This window comes from Bos taurus, chromosome X, assembly GCF_002263795.3.
Source record: "Bos taurus isolate L1 Dominette 01449 registration number 42190680 breed Hereford chromosome X, ARS-UCD2.0, whole genome shotgun sequence".
Taxonomy (NCBI): Eukaryota; Metazoa; Chordata; class Mammalia; order Artiodactyla; family Bovidae; genus Bos; species Bos taurus.
The window spans coordinates 74,410,027-74,431,695 of record NC_037357.1 but is presented as its reverse complement, the minus strand read 5'-3'; the positions used below and the strand labels follow the sequence as shown (position 1 = coordinate 74,431,695).

The following is a 21,669-nucleotide window of genomic DNA, read 5'->3' as shown; positions in this document are numbered from 1 at the left end:
TGTTGATTCTATAGATCTATTTGGATAGAATTAACATCTTAATAATACTAAGTATTCAAACCTTTGTACATGATATAGCTCTCCATTTATTTAGGTATTCCTTATCAGGGATCTGTAGTTTTCATTGTACAGATCCTGCATATATTTTATTAAACTTACATTAAGTATTTTCTGTTTTTAGATGATGTTTAAATGGTACTTTTAAAAAAATTTTAATTTCAGTTGTTCATTACAAACATACAGAAATGCGGTTGGTTTTTGTATGTTGACTTTGTATCCTGAACTTTGCTAAACTGTCATTAAATCTGTTAGCTTCTCTGTAGATTCTTTGAGATTTTCCACATAAGCAATTATATCATCAGGGCATAAAAATAGTTTTATTTCTTCCTTTCTAGTCTGTATGTCTTTTATTCATTTTCTGTCTAGAACTTCCATTACAATTTTTAATAGGAGTGTTGAAAGTGAACATTTGTGTCTTGTTCCTGATTAAGGGGGAAAACATTGTCCTTCACCTTTAAGTATTGTATTAGTGTAGGGTTTTGTAGATGCCCTGTATCAGGTTAAGGAAATTCTTTCCTCTTCCTGGTTTTCTGAGAGCTTTTATTTGTAATCATGAATAGATGTTGAATTTTTTCAAGTGCTTTTTCTACATCTAGAGGTGATCATATTGTTTTTCTTCCTTAAGGCTGTTAATATGGTGAATTACATTGATTGATTTTCAAATGTTATACTAGCCATGCATTCCCAGGATAAGCCCAACTTGGTCAAATAATACTTTTAATGAAAAATTTCAAACATACACAGAAGTACAACTTGTACCTGTCACCCACAGAATTCCTTGCTATTTATTTTCATGACAGCATCATTTGATTTTGATAATGTATTTTGCTGATGCTTTTGAAGATTTGTTCTGGGCCTTCCTGCCTGTTGTACTTTGTTTAAGGTAGAGGTCCCTGACTCTGCTTAGTCGCTCAGTCATGCCCAATTCTTTGCGACCCCATGGACTGCAGCATGCCAGGCTCCTCTGTTCATGGGTATGTTCCAGGCAAGAATACTGGATGGGTTGCCATGCCCTCCTCTGGGGATCTTCCCAATTCAGGGACCGAACCTAGGTCTCCCACACTGTGGAAGGATTCTTTACCGTCTGAGCCACCAGGAAATCCCTGACTAATGGATTGGAAATTCCTAGTATATCTCCATGCCATTTTCAAGCCTTTTTGCTGCCCCCTGTCCATTTCCTTTTTTCTTGTCCCTCTTCAGAATTCTCAGCATTGTTTGGAGCATAATTTCAGCAGTCTTTCCCATGCTTCATTCAGTTTGGTTCCCCACTTGTTCTCTCCTATATCTCTTCAACTTGTATCCCAGGGCCCAAAGACGTTAACAATATCTCCTTGCCAAAAGTTTGGGGATTTCTACTATAATGATGTTAATATATGGAGGCTTTTTCTTAAATATACTGTGAAATGCTGACTCTTCAGCATGTTTATTTTTATTTCCAGGGCTTAATGAGTCAATGTGTAATTTTAACTGAGTTGTATCTTCATTTGTATAATGTACTTATTGTTTTAATATATTGTTTAAGCTTTCATCATCATTAAAACAACTTTATATTGGTTGTGGTTCTATTTACTGGAAGTTTTCTGTAATTTTTCCTTTATTCAGTATTCATTACAATGATGACAGAAAGTTAATGCAACTTTGGAATTTGATCAGCTTGCATCAGTCCTAAAAAGGTTTTTCTTTGACTAGTTCAGATCCATATGCAAAAGATAAATTTTAGACATGCTGCCCAGAGTAGATGTAAATATTCTAAAGGGAACTTTATCTAACTGGACATCAGATTTACTACAGGATTTAGAATTAGGAATCTGATGGATTCTAATAATAAGAAGCTCATTATATATTTTAAATGCTCGAATCATTAAATTCGAGCATACACCAGAATGCTTTGTGTATCTCCAGATCAAATACTTATGGGAGTTCTTTCTTTTAATCTTAATCTAAACATTAAGTTTTTACCCCTTCTTCAGAGATTTCAAATGGATTTTAGCTTTTCAGTGAAGTACGGGATTCATGCTTTCTTGTCCTTACAGTGTTCTTGTCTGTGATTCATACGTCTCATAAGATCTTAAGCAAATTAGCTTCAGTTTGCCTTGTTTTTATTACCAAAAAAATTGGCTAATTGGCACATAGTGATATTTCATGGAATTTGATACAAAATTTCACCACATGTTGTGCTGCCAATATGTTGACAGTTATTTTCTACATCTGAAACTCTATGTGTTTTTTTCCATGTCTAAATCTTATATTCATCTTGGCCAGAGAGGACAAAGTAAACTGTATCCATTTTACTATTTGGGAAGAAAGTACTGTTTCTCATTTGCTTACTAAACTACACACTCTGGTCAGATGAGACTATGTTGATGGTTGTGGCAGGAAAATCTTTCTTTACATAGTGTAATATGCTTTTTGCTGAGTTTTCTGTCCTGTAGGTATCCATGTGAATACTTAGTTTTCACTTTCACATGCTCCAAATGTAGGGTTTCCTCTGATTCTCCAGGCAAGGATACTGGAGTGGGTTGCCATGCCCTCCTTCAGGGGATCGTTCTGACCCAAGAGTCAAACCAGTGTCTCTTACGTCTCCTGCATTGGCAGGCAGGTTCTTTACCACTAATGCCACCTGGGAAGCCTCATTTACCATCTACCTTGGCATAACTACAATCTTAGAGGCTTTCTGATTGCCTCCTCCCCTCCTCCCTGGCCTAAGGACATGGCTGCCTTTAATTTGTTTTGAAGAGAGAGCCAAGTTGGAAAAGCTGAGAGATGACAGGTAACTTTTATTAACTCTACTACAGGTTTTCTCCAAAGTGTTTGTATTCAAAATACTCAAATTTATAAAAATATTTTGCAGTTTTTCACTAATTGTAACTGTCCAAAAATCAGACAGATATTTTTGCAATTTGTTAATTAGAAAAGAGGATGGAAAAAATAGCTCTGCAACCTTCACTCTCAAAACTTTAAAAATAGCAACCCCACTGCTGGGCATACACACTGAGGAAACCAGAAGGGAAAGAGACACGTGTACCCCAATGTTCATCGCAGCACTGTTTATAATAGCCAAGACATGGAAGCAACCTAGATGCCCATCAGCAGATGAATGGATAAGAAAGCTGTGGTACATATACACAATGGAGTATTACTCAGCCATTAAAAAGAATACATTTGAATCAGTTCTAATGAGGTGGATGAAACTGGAGCCTATTATACAGAGTGAAGTAAGCCAGAAGGAAAAACATAAATACAGTATTCTAACGCATATATATGGAATTTAGAAAGATGGTAACAATAACCCTGTGTACAAGACAGCAAAAGAGACACTGATGTATAGAACAGTCTTATGGACTCTGTGGGAGAGGGAGAGGGTGGGAAAATTTGGGAGAATGACATTGTAACATGTAAAATATCATGTAAGAAACGAGTTGCCAGTCCAGGTTCGATGCACGATACTGGATGCTTGGGGCTAGTGCACTGGGACGACCCAGAGGGATGGTATGGGGAGGGAGGAGGGAGGAGGGTTCAGGATGGGGAACACATGTATACCTGTGGTGGATTCATTTTCATGTTTGGCAAAACTAATACAATTATGTAAAGTTTAAAAATAAAATAAAATTAAAAAAAAATGAATAATTTAATTTCAGTGAATAAGTATGACATCTGTACCTGACTTATCCTCAAGTGAAATCAATTAAACTTCTCCACTTGAGCTGAAATGGCTGGTGCTAGGGGCCAGGAAAGATATAAGCATCTGAATGGAGAGTTCCAAAGAATAGCAAGGAGAGATAAGAAAGCCTTCCTCAGCGATCAATGCAAAGAAATAGAGGAAAACAACAGATGGGAAAGACTAGAGATCTCTTAAAGAAAATTAGAGATACCAAGGGAACATTTCATGCAAAAATGGGCTCGATAAAGGGCAGAAATGGTATGGACCTAAGAGAAGCAGAAGATATTAAGAAGAGGTGGCAAGAATACACAGAAGAACTGTACAAAAAAGATCTTCACGACCCAGATAATCCTGATGGTGTGATCACTGACCTAGAGCCAGACATCCTGGAATGTGCAGTCAAGTGGGCCTTAGAAAGCATCACTACAAACAAAGCTAGTGGAGGTGATGGAATTCCAGTTGAGCTATTCCAAATCCTGAAAGATGATGCTGTGAAAGTGCTGCACTCAATATGCCAGCAAATTTGGAAAACTCAGCAGTGGCCACAGGACTGGAAAAGGTCAGTTTTCATTCCAATCCCAAAGAAAGGCAATGCCAAAGAATGCTCAAACTACTGCACAATTGCACTCATCTCACACGCGGTAAAGTAATGCTCAAAATTCTCCAAGCCAGGCTTCAGCAATGTGTGAACCGTGAACTTCCAGATGTTCAAGCTGGTTTTAGAAAAGGCAGAGGAACCAGAGATTAAATTGCCAACATCCGTGGGATCATGGAAAAAGCAAGAGAGTTCCAGAAACACATCTATTTCTGCTTTATTGACTATGCCAAAGCCTTTGACTGTGTGGATCACAATAAACTGTGGAAAATTCTGAAAGAGATGGGAGTACCAGAGCACCTGACCTGCCTCTTGAGAAACCTATATGCAGGTCAGGAAGCAACAGTTAGAACTGGACATGGAACAACAGACTGGTTCCAAATAGGAAAAGGAGTACGTCAAGGCTGTATATTGTCACCCTGCTTATTTAACTTCTATGCAGAGTACATCATGAGAAACGCTGGACTGGAAGAAGCACAGGCTGGAATCAAGATTGCTGGGAGAAATATCAGTAACCTCAGATATGCAGATGATACCACCCTTATGGCAGAAAGTGAAGAGGAACTAAAAAGCCTCTTGATGAAAGTGAAAGTGGAGAGTGAAAAAGTTGGCTTAAAGCTCAACATTCAGAAAATGAAGATCATGGCATCTGGTCCCATCACTTCATGGGAAAACAGTGGAAACAGTGTCAGACTTTATTTTTTGGGGCTCCAAAATCACTCCAGATGCTGATTGCAGCCATGAAATTAAAAGACGCTTACTCCTTGGAAGAAAAGTTATGACTAACCTAGACAGCATATTGAAAAGCAGAGACATTACTTTGCCAACAAAGGTCCGTCTAGTCAAGGCTATGGTTTTTCCAATAGTCGTGTATGGATGTGAGAGTTGGACTGTGAAGAAGGCTGAGGGCCGAAGAATTGATGCTTTTGAACTGTGGTGTTGGAGAAGACTCTTGAGAGTCCCTTGGACTGCAAGGAGATCCAACCAGTGCATTCCGAAGGAGATCAGCCCTGGGATTTCTTTGGAAGGAATGATGCTAAAGCTGAAACTCCAGTACTTTGGCCACCTTATGCGAAGAGTTGACTCATTGGAAAAGACTCTGATGCTGGGAGGGATTGGGGGCAGGAGGAGAAGGGGATGACAGAGGATGAGATGGCTGGATGGCATCACTGACTCGATGGACATGAGTCTGAGTGAACTCCGAGAGTTGGTGATGGACAGGGAGGCCTGGCGTGCTGTGATTCATGGGGTCGCAGAGAGTCAGACACGATTGAGCAACTGAACTGAACTGAGGGGCAGAATAGAAGCTAGGTCTTACTAATTAAGTGTGTGCTAATTTCAGTAAAGCTGTTTTAACCATCTAGAAACTAGTTCACATAGTTTTTCTCCAAATTACTTAGGTTCTTATTGTCTACTGCCAACTAATGTATTTTCCAAAACCCTCAACTCTCTGACAAACTGGTTTAGATTATTAAATTTTCCCTGTTATCTATGTAAAGCTAAAGGATGACATTCTCTTTGACATTTGCAAGTACATTCCTGTATAAATTTTCCCCTAGAGACTTATTGCACCCCACTCATATGTAAGGCTGCTATGTTTACTGCATCTTCCCAGAATTCACCTCTGCTTAATATGACCTATCTAAAGTCAGAAAAATGCAATTAAATTGAATTATGCTGTACAAGAAAAGTAGCAGAACTATAACATGAAAGCACTTTGTGTTATCAACAGTGATTTATATGGATCCTAGTGACAGATACTTAAGGCTGTACTTTCCTGAGTACATTCATAATTTGTTTGCTAAAAATGAAGGTAGACATGCTTTTTCTGCCTTTTCCAGCTCTGCCTCTACAGTCAAAAGCCCATATGATAGAGTATACTAGTAATCCTTCTTCTTTTCTCCTTCCTTTAAAAAGTATATTACTAAGTGTTGCTTTCTAGGCCCAGAGACAGATTTATGGTGAAGTTAAGCTTAAGTGTCAGAGCCTGCCACTTGCATCTTCCCCTTCTAAGACCTGGAAGGAATTGTAGCAGTGTTCCCATGGTTATCTGTTTTTGTGAAAGTAAAATAATTTAACCACAATCTTTTAAATCCATTGTCTACTTCCACTTCGACCCACCTCTTTTAGACTTCCCTTTTATGTAAGTAGTATTGGATGTGCCATAGGCATTTTGGGGATCTGATTAATAGGCTGAATTGAGGATATGTTTAGTTTGGGGTTAGTAAAATATTTGGCTGTAAGGGGCTTCCCAGGTGGTGCTAGTGGTAAAGAATCTGCCTGCCAATGCAGGAGACACATGAGATGCAGGAGACACGGGTTCGATCCCTGGGTCAGGAAGAAGGGAATGGAGAAGGGAATGGCTACCCACTCCAGTATTCTTGCCTGGAGAATTTAATGGACAGAGGAGCTGGGCAGGCTACAATCCATGGGGTCGCAAAGAGTCAGACATGACTGAGCATGCGTGCGCACATGGGCATGCATGCACATACACACACGGTTCTTAGTTGTTTCTGTGTATAATGAAATTTGTGCTACAGGTTCTGGTAGGATAATGTCCTTACCACCCATGATGCCAACTCACCAGGGTCATGGCACAAAGGAGTTAGGGCCTAGTATAAAAGTGATAAATGAGTGTTATCAATTCAAAGAGTATTTAAAACTAGTTCACTGCACAAGTAAACTTTTCTGAAATGCCCTGAGATCTTATTGTTCATATATGAAAGAAACTTGATAGTTTTCCCAAATTTGACAATCATATATAAAATGATTTTACAAAATCACTGTTAAATGAAGCAGCAGAGTACATATATAGCCAAACATGTAGAAAGAGAAAATATTATACAGGTGTAGGAGGTATTATTAATAAAAAAGTTACTTTAGTGGATTTTATGGTATTTGGTAAGTTTCAAAACTTTATAACTTGTAATTTTGTTACTCATTTAGAATATTTACATTTGTACAGATGTTTTTACATTTATAGTTTTGTGCTATTTTCCTTAATGAAGGTCCCTCAAAATGCTTACATTTCAGAGGCCACAAAAGGTGGATTCACCTCTTTCTAGGCACTGTATGGAGAATTGTCCTTGTCCGAACATAATTTATGGTCAGAATGCAGCTTAAGATGTTAACACATAAATATTGGTCACTTCTCAAAGACTGTTAAGGTTTAAATTTTCTGGATCATAGTTTCTGAGATTATAATTAAGACTAATGTGTAGTCAATTCAGGAGAAGGCAATGGCACCCCACTCCAGTACTCTTGCCTGGAAAATCCCATGGATGGAGGAGCCTGGTGGGCTGCAGTCCATGGGGTCTCGAGGAGTCGGACACGACTGAGCGATGTCACTTTCACTTTTCACTTTCCTTCATTGGAGAAGGAAATGGCAACCCACTCCAGTGTTCTTGCCTGGAGAATCCCAGGGACTGGGGAGCCTGGTGGGCTGCCATCAATGGGGTCGCACACAGTCGGACACGACTGAAGTGACTTAGCAGCAGCAGCAGCAGTAGTCAGTTCAGAAACCAGATTTAAAGAGGACATTGTTTCAGCTAAGTCTTGGAGCTGTTTGTTGTATTTGGAATAAAACTCTGATATGAATTAATATAGTTATGATGTTAAAGTCAAAGAGATGTTTGTTGTGTTTGGAATAAAACTCTGATATGAATTAATATAATTGTGATGTTAAATTGAGTATGATTGTTTTATTTAAAAAATGTTGCAGTGGAACAGATTAGAGATTTAATTAGCAGGATTCAAGGCAAGTGAATAGTCAAGAAGTCTCTAATTTTGAAATAAGTAGAATGAATATGATTATACCTCTTTGCAGCTTCAGCATTTAAATATATTTGGGGTATTATGTCTTAAATTGCAAAGTTTATAAATGAGTGTTATACTTTTGTTCTGCCAAGACTGTAGACTTTAAAGAGATTAACTTGAAGCTTTATTTAATCACCCCAGTCGTCTGTTCAGGGGGAAAATAAAATGGGTAGATAATGTGAAGGTCTTTCTCTGAGATTGGCCTTTTTGAAAGTGGTAATGTAACATTAAATTTAGTTAGATATAAGCACCAAATGACTCTAAAGGTTAATTCCTTATTAACAGATTACTTTGTCCTTGAAACTTAACTGCATTTTGTGTGCTTTTTCCTTTACTCAGATAAAGGCTGCAGTCCATTTTCCTAAAACAGACTATCCTTTAAAAAAATGACCACTTAGGTAATTCCCTGGCAATTCAGTGGTTAGGACTCACTGCTGAGGGCCTGGGTTTAATCCCTGGCCAGGGAACTAAGATCCCACAAGCTGCACAGTGTGGCCAAAAAAAACCAATCTAGATGCTAGCTGTTACCAAGTTCATCCTGTGGATCAATACATTCCTTGCTCCCCTTAATATTAACTATTTTTTTAAATTATTGGATAAGTAACATATGTCCAGAGTAAAATCCCCTTCCCAAAAGAAACCAGTTATCAATTTCCTATGTATGAATTCTCCTAGAAATAGACTGAATATAAGATGAATAACATTTGTAGATCTATATGCTGACTTGAACAACCTAGGTTTGAACTGCACGGGTCCACTTATACACATTTTTTCAATAAATATGTGTTATAGTACTACACGATCTGTGGTTGGTTGAATCTGAGAGTGTGAAACTGAGGATATGGAGGGCCAAATGTAAAGTTATACATGAGGTGGGTGCCCACATCCCCATCTCCTTGTTGTTTAAGGGTTAACTGTGTATATATGTGTGTGTATATCTCCTTTTTATATAAATGGAAGCATACTGTATACATACTGTTCTAACCTTGCTTTTTTTCACCTAGCAAATACATCTTATTGTTTCCTGTCAGCATACAGAAATCCGTCTTTATTTCTATTTGGAACTTTTTCCCTCTAACATTTGGTATGGCAAATGATGATAGTCCATTGAACATTTCTTTTTTTCAAATGCTGTATTACAGTAATATAGGCATTTTGCCTTGTATAAATTCTTAGGTAATAAATGGCCATCCATGAAGATGTAGAATCAGTTATTCAAACAGGCTTAGGTTTCTGATTTAGTTCAACCAAGGATCAAAGAAATATCAAATCCAAGGTTAAAAACTAGCAGTAAAGGAATCATGTAAAGAAGGACTTTTACTATTTCCTTTCTTTGTATATACATTTTTATAATGAATAATCATTCATTAGTTACATAATTTTTGAAGAAAATGAAATTATATTAGTAATGAAAATTCAGACAAAACACTCAATTTACAGAAAAACAATACTACAACTTAAACTAACAAAATCTCCACATCTTTTTCATTTTAAAACATTTGACCTTTGAATTTTTAGAGTGGTTTTGGGCTGTTGTCTTAGTCTCTAAGAATTGTCTTTTGCTAGTTCATACATTGATTTAAAAATTTTAAGTTGTAACTTTTATTTAGGTTGGTCAAATTGGATAAAATCAATAGAACTCGATGTCTTCCTCTTATACTTTAATTTTCAGTATCCTTTATTGAAACATCAGAGTGTTACTCAGTTAAAATATATATATTATTCTTTCAGCAAACAGTAATAAAATTTGTATTGTGACATATGTAATATAAATGGGATTCCTATTATGTATTTTATATAGTATTTAGTTGGCCAAATATATTGTGCAAGAAGAATCAGACATATTAGAAATTCAAGATTATTGATAAATCATTTTACTTTTCTGAGTTTAGTCTCTGTAGAAGGACAGGATCCTTTCAAGCTCCCGCAAAACCTCTGAATCCCTCTATATTGAGTTGTTATGAAAATGTTAGCAAATAGGCTTTAGACCATTTGAGGATTTCCCCACTGGCTTAGAAGCATGCTAATCTGAATTTATTATGTTGACGTATCAATTAACTCCTGGGGGGATAAAAAGGAATTTCAGTGTGCTAAAGCAAAGTACCTTTCCCAAAGTGACTTTTAAAAATGGGGAAATGTTAGAATATACTAATTGTCAAATCTTGGTAAAAACCTAAAGAAATACATTCTCTTGGTCATTTTTTTATTTAAACTGGTATGGGAGAAGATATGAAATGTAGAGGGGAAAAGTAAACATAGAACTAAAATTTAGTTCACACACTAGAAATATTTCATACTTATCAGGTATTTTTATTTATAAGTCACAAATTGCTCAAATCACACACATAGAATTTTGGTTTTTTAAGGAGATCAAAGATCATCTAGCCTCATCATTTATAAATGGAAAGAGTATGGACTTTGGAGTTACAGAGACATACATTTGAATTCTAGCTCTTTAATTTTCTTGCTGAGTTTCTTGGGCAATTTATTCAGTGTCCTAGCCTTCAGATAGGAAATTGGATCACCTTTTATTATCAGATGAGAAGGAATACACAAAAGAAAATATACTAATGACAACCCAAGAAGTGGTAATAACACAGTTTTTAGCTTTTGTAGAAAATTAGAACTCAAAAGAACTGTCTTTCAAGAAACTTAAGCCCTTAGATTTGTCTTAAGTTTCTTACTTGAGAATAGATGATGCAGCCTTTTTATATTTATGCAAATTATACAGAAATTACATACAGATAAAGTATACGATGCTTGAATTTCATGTTTTAGACATTTCAGTAGACAAATAACTCCTTATGCATTAAAATAATGGATCTTCACAATATCTATGGACAGCACCCTCTACACCTCTGTAAATACTGTTGAGGACACAGAGCGTGTTTGGTTTCTTTTCTTCTTTCACTCCTGTTGCTGCTGCTAAGTTGCTCCAGTCGAGTCCGACTCTGTGCGACCCCAGAGACGGCAGCCCACCAGGGTCCCCCGTCCCTGGGATTCTCCAGGCAAGAACACTGGAGTGGGTTGCCATTTCCTTCTCCAATGCAGGAAAGTGAAAAGTGCAAGTGAAGTCGCTCAGTCGTGTCCGACTCCTAGCAACCCCATGGACTGCAGCCTACCAGGCTCCTCCGTCCATGGGATTTTCCAGGCAAGAGTACTGGAGTGGGGTGCCATCGCCTTCTCCGTCTTTCACTTCTACCTTCATCTAAATATAGCGAACAGTGCACCATCTTGAGTCCTTCATAAGAGCCACATTTATAGATTATAGATTTTAGACTTGGATGTTTATTTTCAGGGGAACTATTGATAAAATAGAAACATAGTTCCTCTGGGAAAAAGCAAAACAACATTGATTCCTAGTGAAAGATTCTGAGAAGAAAAACAAGCAGTTGAAACTTCAGAGCACTGTGGGGAATAGGCGAAGGTGGTTTGCGTTGGTGGTGATCAAGGAGAGTGGCACAGACCCAGAATCAGACAGGTTGCTCCCAGCAATTTCCAGTTCTTTGGAGTCTGTGCTTGCTTTTACTCACCATTGGATCCCTAGCAGCTAGCACGTAATAGGTATTCAGTAAATGTTTGTTAAGTAAATCAGTGCTATTTTAGCTTCCTGCTCAAGGATTTGGCATCCAGAATAGTATTGTGATAAACACTTTGTGAATTTCCTCTTACACAAAGGTGCTGCCTGTTTTTGTTTCCTTTGAGACTTTGGGCTTGAAAAATCTCTTTGATATCTAACATTCAGAGGAAAAGTCAAGTGCTGTTATCCCAAAGGGGAACATTTTTTTGTGCTAGGTATGGTTGACCTGGCCTTAAAACACACAAATAGAAGTTACTAAATAAGGAAGTGTTTTCTGGTTTGCAGCATGAAAACAACATAGGATAATACAACTTTTTTGTATAGTATTTTATATACATAGTTTCATTGGTTTTTTTTATGTCTTTTATATCTAGAAGACAGGCTATGGCAATAAAAAGTATAGCAAATCATCGGGTGATAAAGTGATTTTTGCTTTTAAAAATCAATTTTCACAACACTTCCTCATTGGGTATGTTGGTAAATTGAAATTTGGCAGGGGGAGTGGGGGATTAGCTCAAAATCAGGACTTGTTTATGAGATACCAGATATATTTAAGCCTAGAGGGGGGAAAATTCCCCTTCCCTTTTTTAAAAGTTTGGCACTTGATCAGAAGTAGAGTAGTACATAGAGCAGTACTGTCCAATGGAACATTCTGTAATGATGAAAATGTTCTGTATTTACTCTGTCCCTTGTGGCAGCAACATTGGCCATTGAACACTAGAAATGTGGCTAATGCAATTGAGGAACTGAATTTTTTAATCTTTTCATTTTTGTTTTTAAAATTATACCCCCATATTGACTTCTTTTTGGCATACAGTTCTGTGAATTTTTTGTTTGTTTGCTTGCTTGCTTTTTTAAGGTTTGGTTAATTTTAACACATGTATAGATTAATTTGGAGAAGTAAATGGCAACCCACTCCAGTACTCTTGCCTGGAGAATCCCATGGACAGAGGAGCCTGGCAGGCTACAATCCATGGGGTCACAAAGAGTCGGACACGACTGAGCGACTAACACACATAGATTAATTTAACTACCCCAAGCCAGGACAGCACAGTTCTATCACCCACGTCACTCCAAAATGATTCTTCTCTAAATGCAAATATAACTATGTCATTCCCCTGCTTAACTTTTCCATGACTCTCTATTACCTATAGAATAAAGTACAGATGATTATTGGCGTACAAGAGCCCCCATGATAAAGCAGTTACCTAATTATGCAGCCTTTCATTTTTCTCTAATTTTGTGTTTACATTTGTCATGAGTTCCCTGCTTCAAATGTCCTTGCTAATTTCTGTTATTCCTTTAACATTCAGGTATTATCTCCCCTAAGAAGCTTTTTTGACACACATTCCCAGGGATGAATGGGTGTTCATTTTCTCTGTCCTCTGTTCTAGCATTGCTCCCTGTGACTATGTCATGATCAGCTTTGTATCATGAGAATCTTAGTTCCTGGCACATATAATAAGTGTTTGATAAATATTGGTTTTTCAGTGTTTACTTTTATATGACTTACTGCTTCAAAGAACTACTTTCCTGTTTACTCATATGATCCTTATAATAACCCTGGAAGATAGTAGAGCACATTTCTTCATTTTTATGATGGTAGGGCTAGTGAGTGTGGTTAACTAATAAGTGGAGAATTGACACTGGAGCTCAAATCTTCTGACTCTCAACCCAGTTTTGTGTGTGTGTGTGTGTGTGTGTGTATGTATGTATGACTACTTCATAAATCTTTATAACCCATATGTTACCCAAAGAGATGCAGGGTAAGATGTCCAGGTAGTAGTTAAATTATATTCAGTTGCTGAGCTTTAAGAATACAATCATTATTTTAATAATCAAATCAGGAAAAATTATATATTCTTATTTTGCACAAAAGTAATACTGGACTATAGTGACTTAGAAGGTTATAGAAATACTTGCTACAAAACCCTATGAATATTGCCTTCATAAACCAGCATGTTTATACCTTTTCTTGCAACAAGTTTATCTTAATTGAACATTTTAAAACTTTAAACTTGATTTCCAATTTGTTTTATGTAGCTGATCCTCTTTCCTGAAATTATCTTTTGAATTGGTAGAATGCTAAGTGTTGGAATACTTTGTGAAAGGAGATGAAGAGTAGTTTGTTCTCTGTTATGAAATTCTAGGGTGTGTTTGTCTGTGCACGTTTCAAATGCCTGATCATTACCTGAGTCAAGTACACCTACATAGAGCTTTACCATTCCTGTAGGTACATAAGACATTTTGTGCTGCTTTCTAAAGTGACTAGGAAAGATGAGAACTAATAAAGAAACTCTATTTGATTTAATTATTTGTTTCATTCTTTACGGTGGTGTAATGATTTATAATTTTAAGTTCCATATCATAAAATTTAATTAAAATGACTTCTGCAATTTCCTTCCAAAAGGTTTCACTGGAAGAAAAAAATGCAACTGTTATTTATGACCCAAAACTACAAACTCCAAAGACCCTGCAGGAAGCTATTGATGACATGGGCTTTGATGCTATTCTCCACAATCCTAAGCCTCTCCCTGTTTTAACTGAAACTGTGTTTCTGACTGTTACTGCTTCACTGGTTCCGCCATGGGACCATATCCAAAGCACATTGCTCAAGACCAAGGGTGTGACAGATATTAAAATTTCCCCTCAGCAGAGAACTGCAGTGGTGACAATAATCCCTTCTATAGTGAATGCCAATCAGATAGTAGAGCTGGTTCCTGATCTCAGTTTAGATACTGGAACTCTGGAAAAAAAGTCAGGAACTTGCGAAGATTATAGTATGGCTCAACCAGGTGAAGTCATGCTGAAGATGAAGGTGGAAGGGATGACCTGCCATTCATGTACTAGCACCATTGAAGGAAAAATTGGGAAACTGCAAGGTGTTCAGCGAATTAAAGGTAATATGACTGATATTGTTTATTTGATTGCTTTGTATGGCTTGGTTTGCTGTTTTGGTCTTTGAACTTTAGCATTTTCCTTTAAGCATGGGTTTTGAATCTCTGGGACTAGAATGTTGCTGCTTCACTGAAGTCTGAGAAACAGTGTATTCCCAGAATTAGTGTCAAGTAAAGTTAATGATTATAATTAAAAGTTACATGAATCTTGAACTAGCATAAATGGCAGCCAAGGTGGCATTCATGGAGTTCAGGGTTCTTAATGCAACATACCTAGGATCCTCTTGACCTCTGTTTCTATTCAGGCATGCAGAAACTTGGAGACCGCAGATACAGTGGTCACATCTTTTGCTTTTTTCTAGTCCACATCAGTAAAATTTTCTGAAAAGAACAGAATTATTTTAAGAAAGGATAATGACAACAATGAGAGAGAAACAATTATGTGTGGTATTAATTTGGTCTACAGAATGTTTTCTGAAGTGGCCCAGGAATAACTGAATTAAATGTTTTTCTTTTTATTAACTAGTTTCCTTGGACAATCAAGAAGCTACTGTTGTTTATCAACCCCATCTTATCACAGCAGAGGAAATAAAAAAGCAGATTGAAGTTGTGGGCTTTACAGCATTCATCAAAAAACAGCCCAAGTACCTCAAATTGGGAGCTATTGACATAGAACGTCTAAAGAACACACCAGTCAAATCCTCAGAAGGATCACAGCAAAAGAGTCCATCATACACCAGTAATTCAACAGTCATTTTCACCATAGATGGCATGCATTGTAAATCATGTGTGTCAAATATTGAAAGTGCTTTATCTACACTCCAACATATAAGCAGTGTAGTAGTTTCTTTAGAGAATAAATCTGCCATAGTAAAGTACAATGCAAGTTTAGTCACTCCAGAAACACTGAGAAAAGCAATAGAGGCCATATCACAAGGGCAATATAGAGTTAGTAGTGCAAGTGAAATTGAGAGTACCTCAAACTCTCCCTCCAGCTCATCTCTTCAAAAGAGTCCTTTGAACATAGTTAGCCAGCCTCTAACTCAAGAAACTGTGATAAACATTGATGGCATGACTTGTAATTCGTGTGTGCAGTCTATTGAAGGTGTCATATCAAAAAAGGCAGGTGTAAAATCCATACAAGTATCACTTGCAAATGGCAAAGGGACTGTTGAGTATGATCCTTTACTAACCTCTCCAGAAACCTTGAGAGAAGCAATAGAAAACATGGGATTTGATGCTTCCTTGTCAGGTAATTATCATTTTTTTTCTTTGATTCCTCTAATGTTCTTTTATTTATACTTTGCCAATTCTTTTGGCTTTTATCAGTGAAAAATAAGTACTAGGCACTGCAGTTCTACTTTTTGAAAATATGACATATGTCAGCAGCATATATGAAGCATATATAAAGATGCATAATGATGTTTGCATAATTATATAGAAACTAGAAACATTAAATAAAGCATGATACCTCCATATGAGGAAATGCTCTGAAGCCATAAAAATTATGGTGTTGAAGATACTTAATGCCACGGGAAAGTGAGATATTTTGTTAAATGAAAAAGCAAGTGAAAAAGTCATGGTCAAAATTTTATAAACACATGTATAAGGATTTATGCTATGTATATGTTATTTATGTATATGACTAAAATTCCTGGTAGAATATGAACAAAATTTTAATCGTAGTTATTTTTGAGTGGTAGGATAAAGGTGATAATTTGTTTTCATTGTGCTTTCCTATGTATTTTAAGTGTTTTGTGACAGGGTTATATGTATATTTGTATGTATTTATGTATATATAAAATGGGAGAAGCAAATGTTATTTTAAAAGAAAAAATAGAGCTTCAAATGTAGAAAACAAACTTACGGTTACCAGGGGATAAGGGGAGGAGGGATAAATTGGGAGATTCGGTTGACATATACACACTATTATATATAAAACAGATAACTAATAAGAACCTGCTGTGTAGCCCAGGGAACTCTACTCAATGCTCCGTAATGGCCTATATGGGAAAAGAATCTTAAAAAAAAAAAAAAGAGTGGATATATGTATATGTATAGCTGATTCACTATGCTGTACACTTGAAACTAACATTGTAAATCAACTATATTGCAAACAAAAATTTTAAAAAGAAAATGAAAATAGTAGAGATAAATAGTAGAATTTAAGCTGTGGTTTCAAATTTAGGCATTCTAATTAACCTGACTCTAGAACTGGCCCAAAGTCTTCCTGTTTTCTGGCAGCTCTTACCTTGAACTGAAACCAGAGATGTATATCCAATGGAATTTGCCCATGTGAACTTGTTTTGAACTAGAATTGAACCTAGCCCCTAATTAAACTGGAAATTCCCTAAATGAAATTTCTTGCTCTGAATATTAATAGAAAAGTTGAATAACTAATTTCTAGACAGTGTCATTGGACTTCCCCGGTGTCTCAGCGGTAAAGAATCCACTTGCAGTGCAAGAGACATGGGTTCAGTTGCAGTGTCAGGCAGATCCTTTGGATGAGGGCATGGCAACCCACTCCAGTATTCTTGCCTGGGAAATCCCATGGACAGAAGAGCATGGTAGGTTACAGTTCGTGGGGTTGCAAAAGAGTCAGACATGACTTAGAGACTAAGCAGCAACAATAACAAACATGTTAAAAGCCATGATGAATAGGTAGAAAACCTTGGCAAAGTGATTGTGACCGTAAAATAACTTATGAATTGTGACTACAGTAACCCATATTATTGGGATAAAAAGTTAATATCAATTGACTGCATTGTGTGTTTCTGCTATAGATCAATCAGAATTTAAGATGCCACCAGAATTGTGGCTGCCCATTTTCTGAATGCTAGTGTCAACGCTGGTCCAGGCTTCATAGTCTACCACTCTGAAACCTGTTCCTATAGACTTAGAGGGATCATTGCATTTCGCCTTCATGTCATACCAGTCCTGGGTGGACCATAAATGTTAATAAAGGAAATAGAAATATAGGAGGTGCTTTTTATCATGACCATCAATATCGTCGTTATCGTGAAAAGATATATATGAAGTTGTCTTCACTAACCAATTAAAGTAAACAAAATACTCAATTAAATTCCTTTTCCTTTTTTGTAACTTTTTAATCTTTAATTTCAAACTCACAGAAAAACTGCAAGAATAGTACAAAGAATTCCTGTTTACCAGTTTTACTTGGATTCCATTGTTAACACTGTTGCCGCATTTGTTTTATCATTCTTTTTCTCTATCGACAGATAGACATATTTTCAAACACACAATACACACACACGTGTAGCTATCTTTTTCTGAATCATTTGAGAGTAAGTTGCAGACATGATGTTTATAGTTAAACATAAACATAGTTGTTTTTAAGCCATTTTCTGATTATATATTTATTCATATTACTTTAGACTAAACCTGCCAGTTTTGAGGATCAGACTTGAAACCCTTTCTTGAAATTTTTGGATTCTTTTCTGATTGTTGCCTCACATGCAGGAGAGTCAGTCTTCTTTTGAATTCATTTATGGATAAGTAGTGTTGCAGTATTCTTGCCTGGAAAATCCCATGGACGGAGGAGCCTGGTAGGCTGCAGTCCATGGGGTCGCTAAGAGTCGGACACAACTAAGCGCCTTCACTTTCACTTTTCACTTTCCTGCATTGGAGAAGGAAATGGCAACCTACTCCAGTGTTCTTGCCTGGAGAATCCCAGGGATGGGGGAGCCTGGTGGGCTGCCGTCTATGGGGTTGCACAGAGTCGGACACGACTGAAGCAACTTAGCAGCAGCAGCAGCAGCAGTGTTGCTACAGTTTATAGAAAAGCCAGTTTAAAGAAACTAGCCATTTAATTCACTGTGGCTTTTTAACACCTGTACTGCCTCTGTGAAAGATGGAAGCATTTGCTCTTCTTGCCACATTCACTGGGGTAAAGGTCAAAATTTTTTGAATCTTTGTTGAGAAATCATGCCATTGTAACTAAAAGGGGTTACCTCTATGACTTATTTTAATTCAATACTGTACTTCTAGAGTGTGAAATTGCAGATGGTGTTTTAGTTACTTCTGGTACCTGAAATGGAGAAGGTAATGGCACCCCACTCCAGTACTCTTGCCTAGAAAATCCCATGGATGGAGGAGCCTGCTAGGCTGCAGTCCGTGGGGTCGCTGAGGGTCGGACACGACTGAGCAACTTCATTTTCACTTTTCACTTTCATGCATTGGAGAAGGAAATGGCAACCCACTCCAGTGTTCTTGCCTGGAGAATCCCAGGGATGGGGGAGCCTGGTGGGCTGCCGTCTATGGGGTTGCACAGAGTCGGACACGACTGAAGCGACTTAGCAGCAGCAGCAGCAGCAGGTACCTGAAATAACTAAATTACTCTGGAATAAGACTTAAAGTAATTAGTAATATAAACTTTCTTTTCATTGTCCAAGTTCAAAATTTTAAATCTTCATTATAATTATGATAGAATGAATAAGCTCCTGGCTAGACTAAAATAATGTTTTTTCCCCCACGCCAAAGCTATTTCCTTGGGACAAATGAGCCTCCTTTTTGAATTTTTGGTACTATTTGGTAAATTTTATCCTCTTTGTTCTAAATAATACTCTTGTAATCTGAATGAATATCATTTTCTGAATTGATTCACATATAAGATCAGAGACTGTCTAATTTTGGAATTAGGAGAATCTCATCCTTTGCTATTAAAGTGTCCTTTGCTATACCCAGACTGGCAGTACTGCCATCACTTGGAAGCTTATTGGAACAGAATTTCAGGCCTCACCCTCAATGTACTGAATCAGAATCTGCATTTTAACAAGATCCCCCAGGTGATTGTATGTCAAAATTTAAGAGCCTTTGTTATAACTGATTTGAGAAGTCAGGCTTTTGTTATGAAAGTGGTCAGGCTTTTGTTAAAGTTTCTTCAAAAGATGCCTTTTTTCCGTATCCTAAAAACCAGCTCTGCTATGAAGGGTTTCCTCTATGGACTAGCCAAATAGACTTGAATCAGTTTTTTGCCAAAGGGAAAGAAGTAACACGTAGGTGGAAATTTCCACATCACTTCTTTTCCTCCTTATCTCTGCAGTAGAGATGAAAATCTTTAGCTTTTTTGCAGGTACATGGATGTGCTAAAAAGAATACTTTCTCCCTTCTTGGGAGATGATTAATACTGAAATGGATAAACTAAGTCTCCGCTAAGACTGCAGGGGAGCTTCTGGGATGACAGATGCTTTCCACTGTTTCACAGTCCATAAACATTCTACAGAAAAATTCTCTGATTACTTTGTGAAAAATTAAGATTATTGCTGACTTACTCCTTGCCTCTTCTTCCATTGTCCACCAAAGACATTTTAATTTAAAAAACACTATGTATTATTGTTAAAATTCAAGCATACAGCAGTGTCTATAGAGGAAATTTGTTCATCTTTCTGTTATTCTATTCCTGCTATAACCTCATTCCCCAGAAATAGCCTCTACTAGTAGTTTGCTATGTACCTTCCTAGGCTTCCTTATGCATGTTTTCGTGTATGCACTCTAACAATTTTTAAATGACATTGTACTGCATTGCTGTTTTGCAGATTGCTTTTTGTCCCACTTACACGAATTGCTTTACTGCCAGTATTTAAATCATTAACATAATGATAGAAATTCATTATAAAACAAAGAGCTTTCTATTAATAAACCACTGTCTACTGGAGTTTGAGGTAGAGATAATGGGCTTGAAGATCTTGATATAAAGTTCTGTTTATTCAGCTGGTTCCGATTTTCCCAAGAATTGGGATGGGCAGTGTTGAACTTGGAAGTCACATCCTGGAAAGTGTAAAGATAGCATTGCACAGGGCTCTAGGTCCATGACAGTTTTAAAGGAATGGATTGACAGTGCCTGGAGAAGGAAATGGCAAGCCACTCCAGTATTCTTGCCTGGAGAATCCTGTGGACAGAGGAGCCTGGTGGGCTGCTGTCCATGGAGTCGCACAGAGTTGGACACGACTGAAGTGACTTAGTATGCATGCATGCATTGGAGAAGGAAATGGCTACCCACTCCAGTATTCTTGCCTGGAGAATCCCAGGGACAGAGGAGCCTGGTGGGCTGCTGTCTGTGGGATCACACAGTGTCGGACACGACTGAAACGACTTAGCAGCAGCAGCTGCAGCAGCGTTGACAGTGCCGGGAGGTGTGTGTGGATCGTGATAAATGACAAGGGTGCAGCTGGAGAATACTTCAAATGAAAAGAATCTTTCCCTGTCCACCAGATACAAATGAGCCATTGGTAGTAATAGCTCAGCCCTCATCAGAAATGCCACTTTTGACCTCAACTAATGAATTTCACACCAAAATGATGACACCAATTCATGACAAGGAGGAGCCAAAGACTTCATCCAAGTGTTATATACAGGTCACTGGTATGACTTGTGCTTCCTGTGTAGCAAACATTGAACGGAATTTAAGACGAGAAGAAGGTAAGACACTCTTAAACTTGCTATTTTATGTACTAATTTGAGAACTCTGTCCTTTTTGTCCTCTTATGTGTTTTGTAACCATGTTTATGATTATTGCCAAGGCCTCATAAAGACTTATCAGTGATTTATAGGACAACCTTGACTTGCTGATAGCCAGTTTTTGTTAGTGTTTTTGTTCCCTTAGATATAGTTCCTGTCTCATTAATCTCATGGCTGCATTTTAATATCGGTGAAATTTGTAGTCAAAGAGCAGAAGGAAAGGAGAAGGCACTGGCACCCCACTCCAGTGCTCTTGCCTAGAAAATCCCATGGATGGAGGAGCCTGGTAGGCTGCAGTCCATGGGGTCGCTAAGAGTCGGACACGACTGAGCGACTTCACTTTCACTTTTCACTTTCATGCATTGGAGAAGGAAATGGCAACCCACTCCAGTGTTCTTGCCTGGAGAATCCCAGGGACAGGGGAGCCTGGTGGGCTGCCGTCTATGGGGTCACACAGAGTTGGACACGATTGAAGCAACTTAGCAGCAGCAGCAGCAGAAGGAAATACATAAGATTGCTATTCTTTATGGACCTTGGCTGCAGTGGATTTTAAGAAACATAAATTTTCTGATAAAGCTATGCT

At 37.5% G+C, this 21,669-nt stretch overlaps 1 protein-coding gene across 5 annotated transcripts in view; it reads left to right on the top strand.

Moving 5' to 3' along the window:
• Nucleotides 1-21,669, top strand: part of ATP7A (ATPase copper transporting alpha) — a 130,846-nt gene that overhangs the window by 59,236 nt on the left and 49,941 nt on the right. For 4 of the 5 annotated variants that reach the window (XM_059883521.1, XM_059883520.1, XM_005227972.5 and 1 more), the window contains 3 exons: nt 14,123-14,612; nt 15,136-15,861; nt 20,841-21,047. In XM_059883521.1, coding sequence (XP_059739504.1) covers nt 14,207-14,612; nt 15,136-15,861; nt 20,841-21,047 — 1,339 coding nt within the window. In that variant the 5' untranslated portion in view covers nt 14,123-14,206. The remainder of the gene's footprint in view (nt 1-14,122; nt 14,613-15,135; nt 15,862-20,840; nt 21,048-21,669) is intronic. The other variant, XM_059883522.1, reaches the window with a different exon arrangement.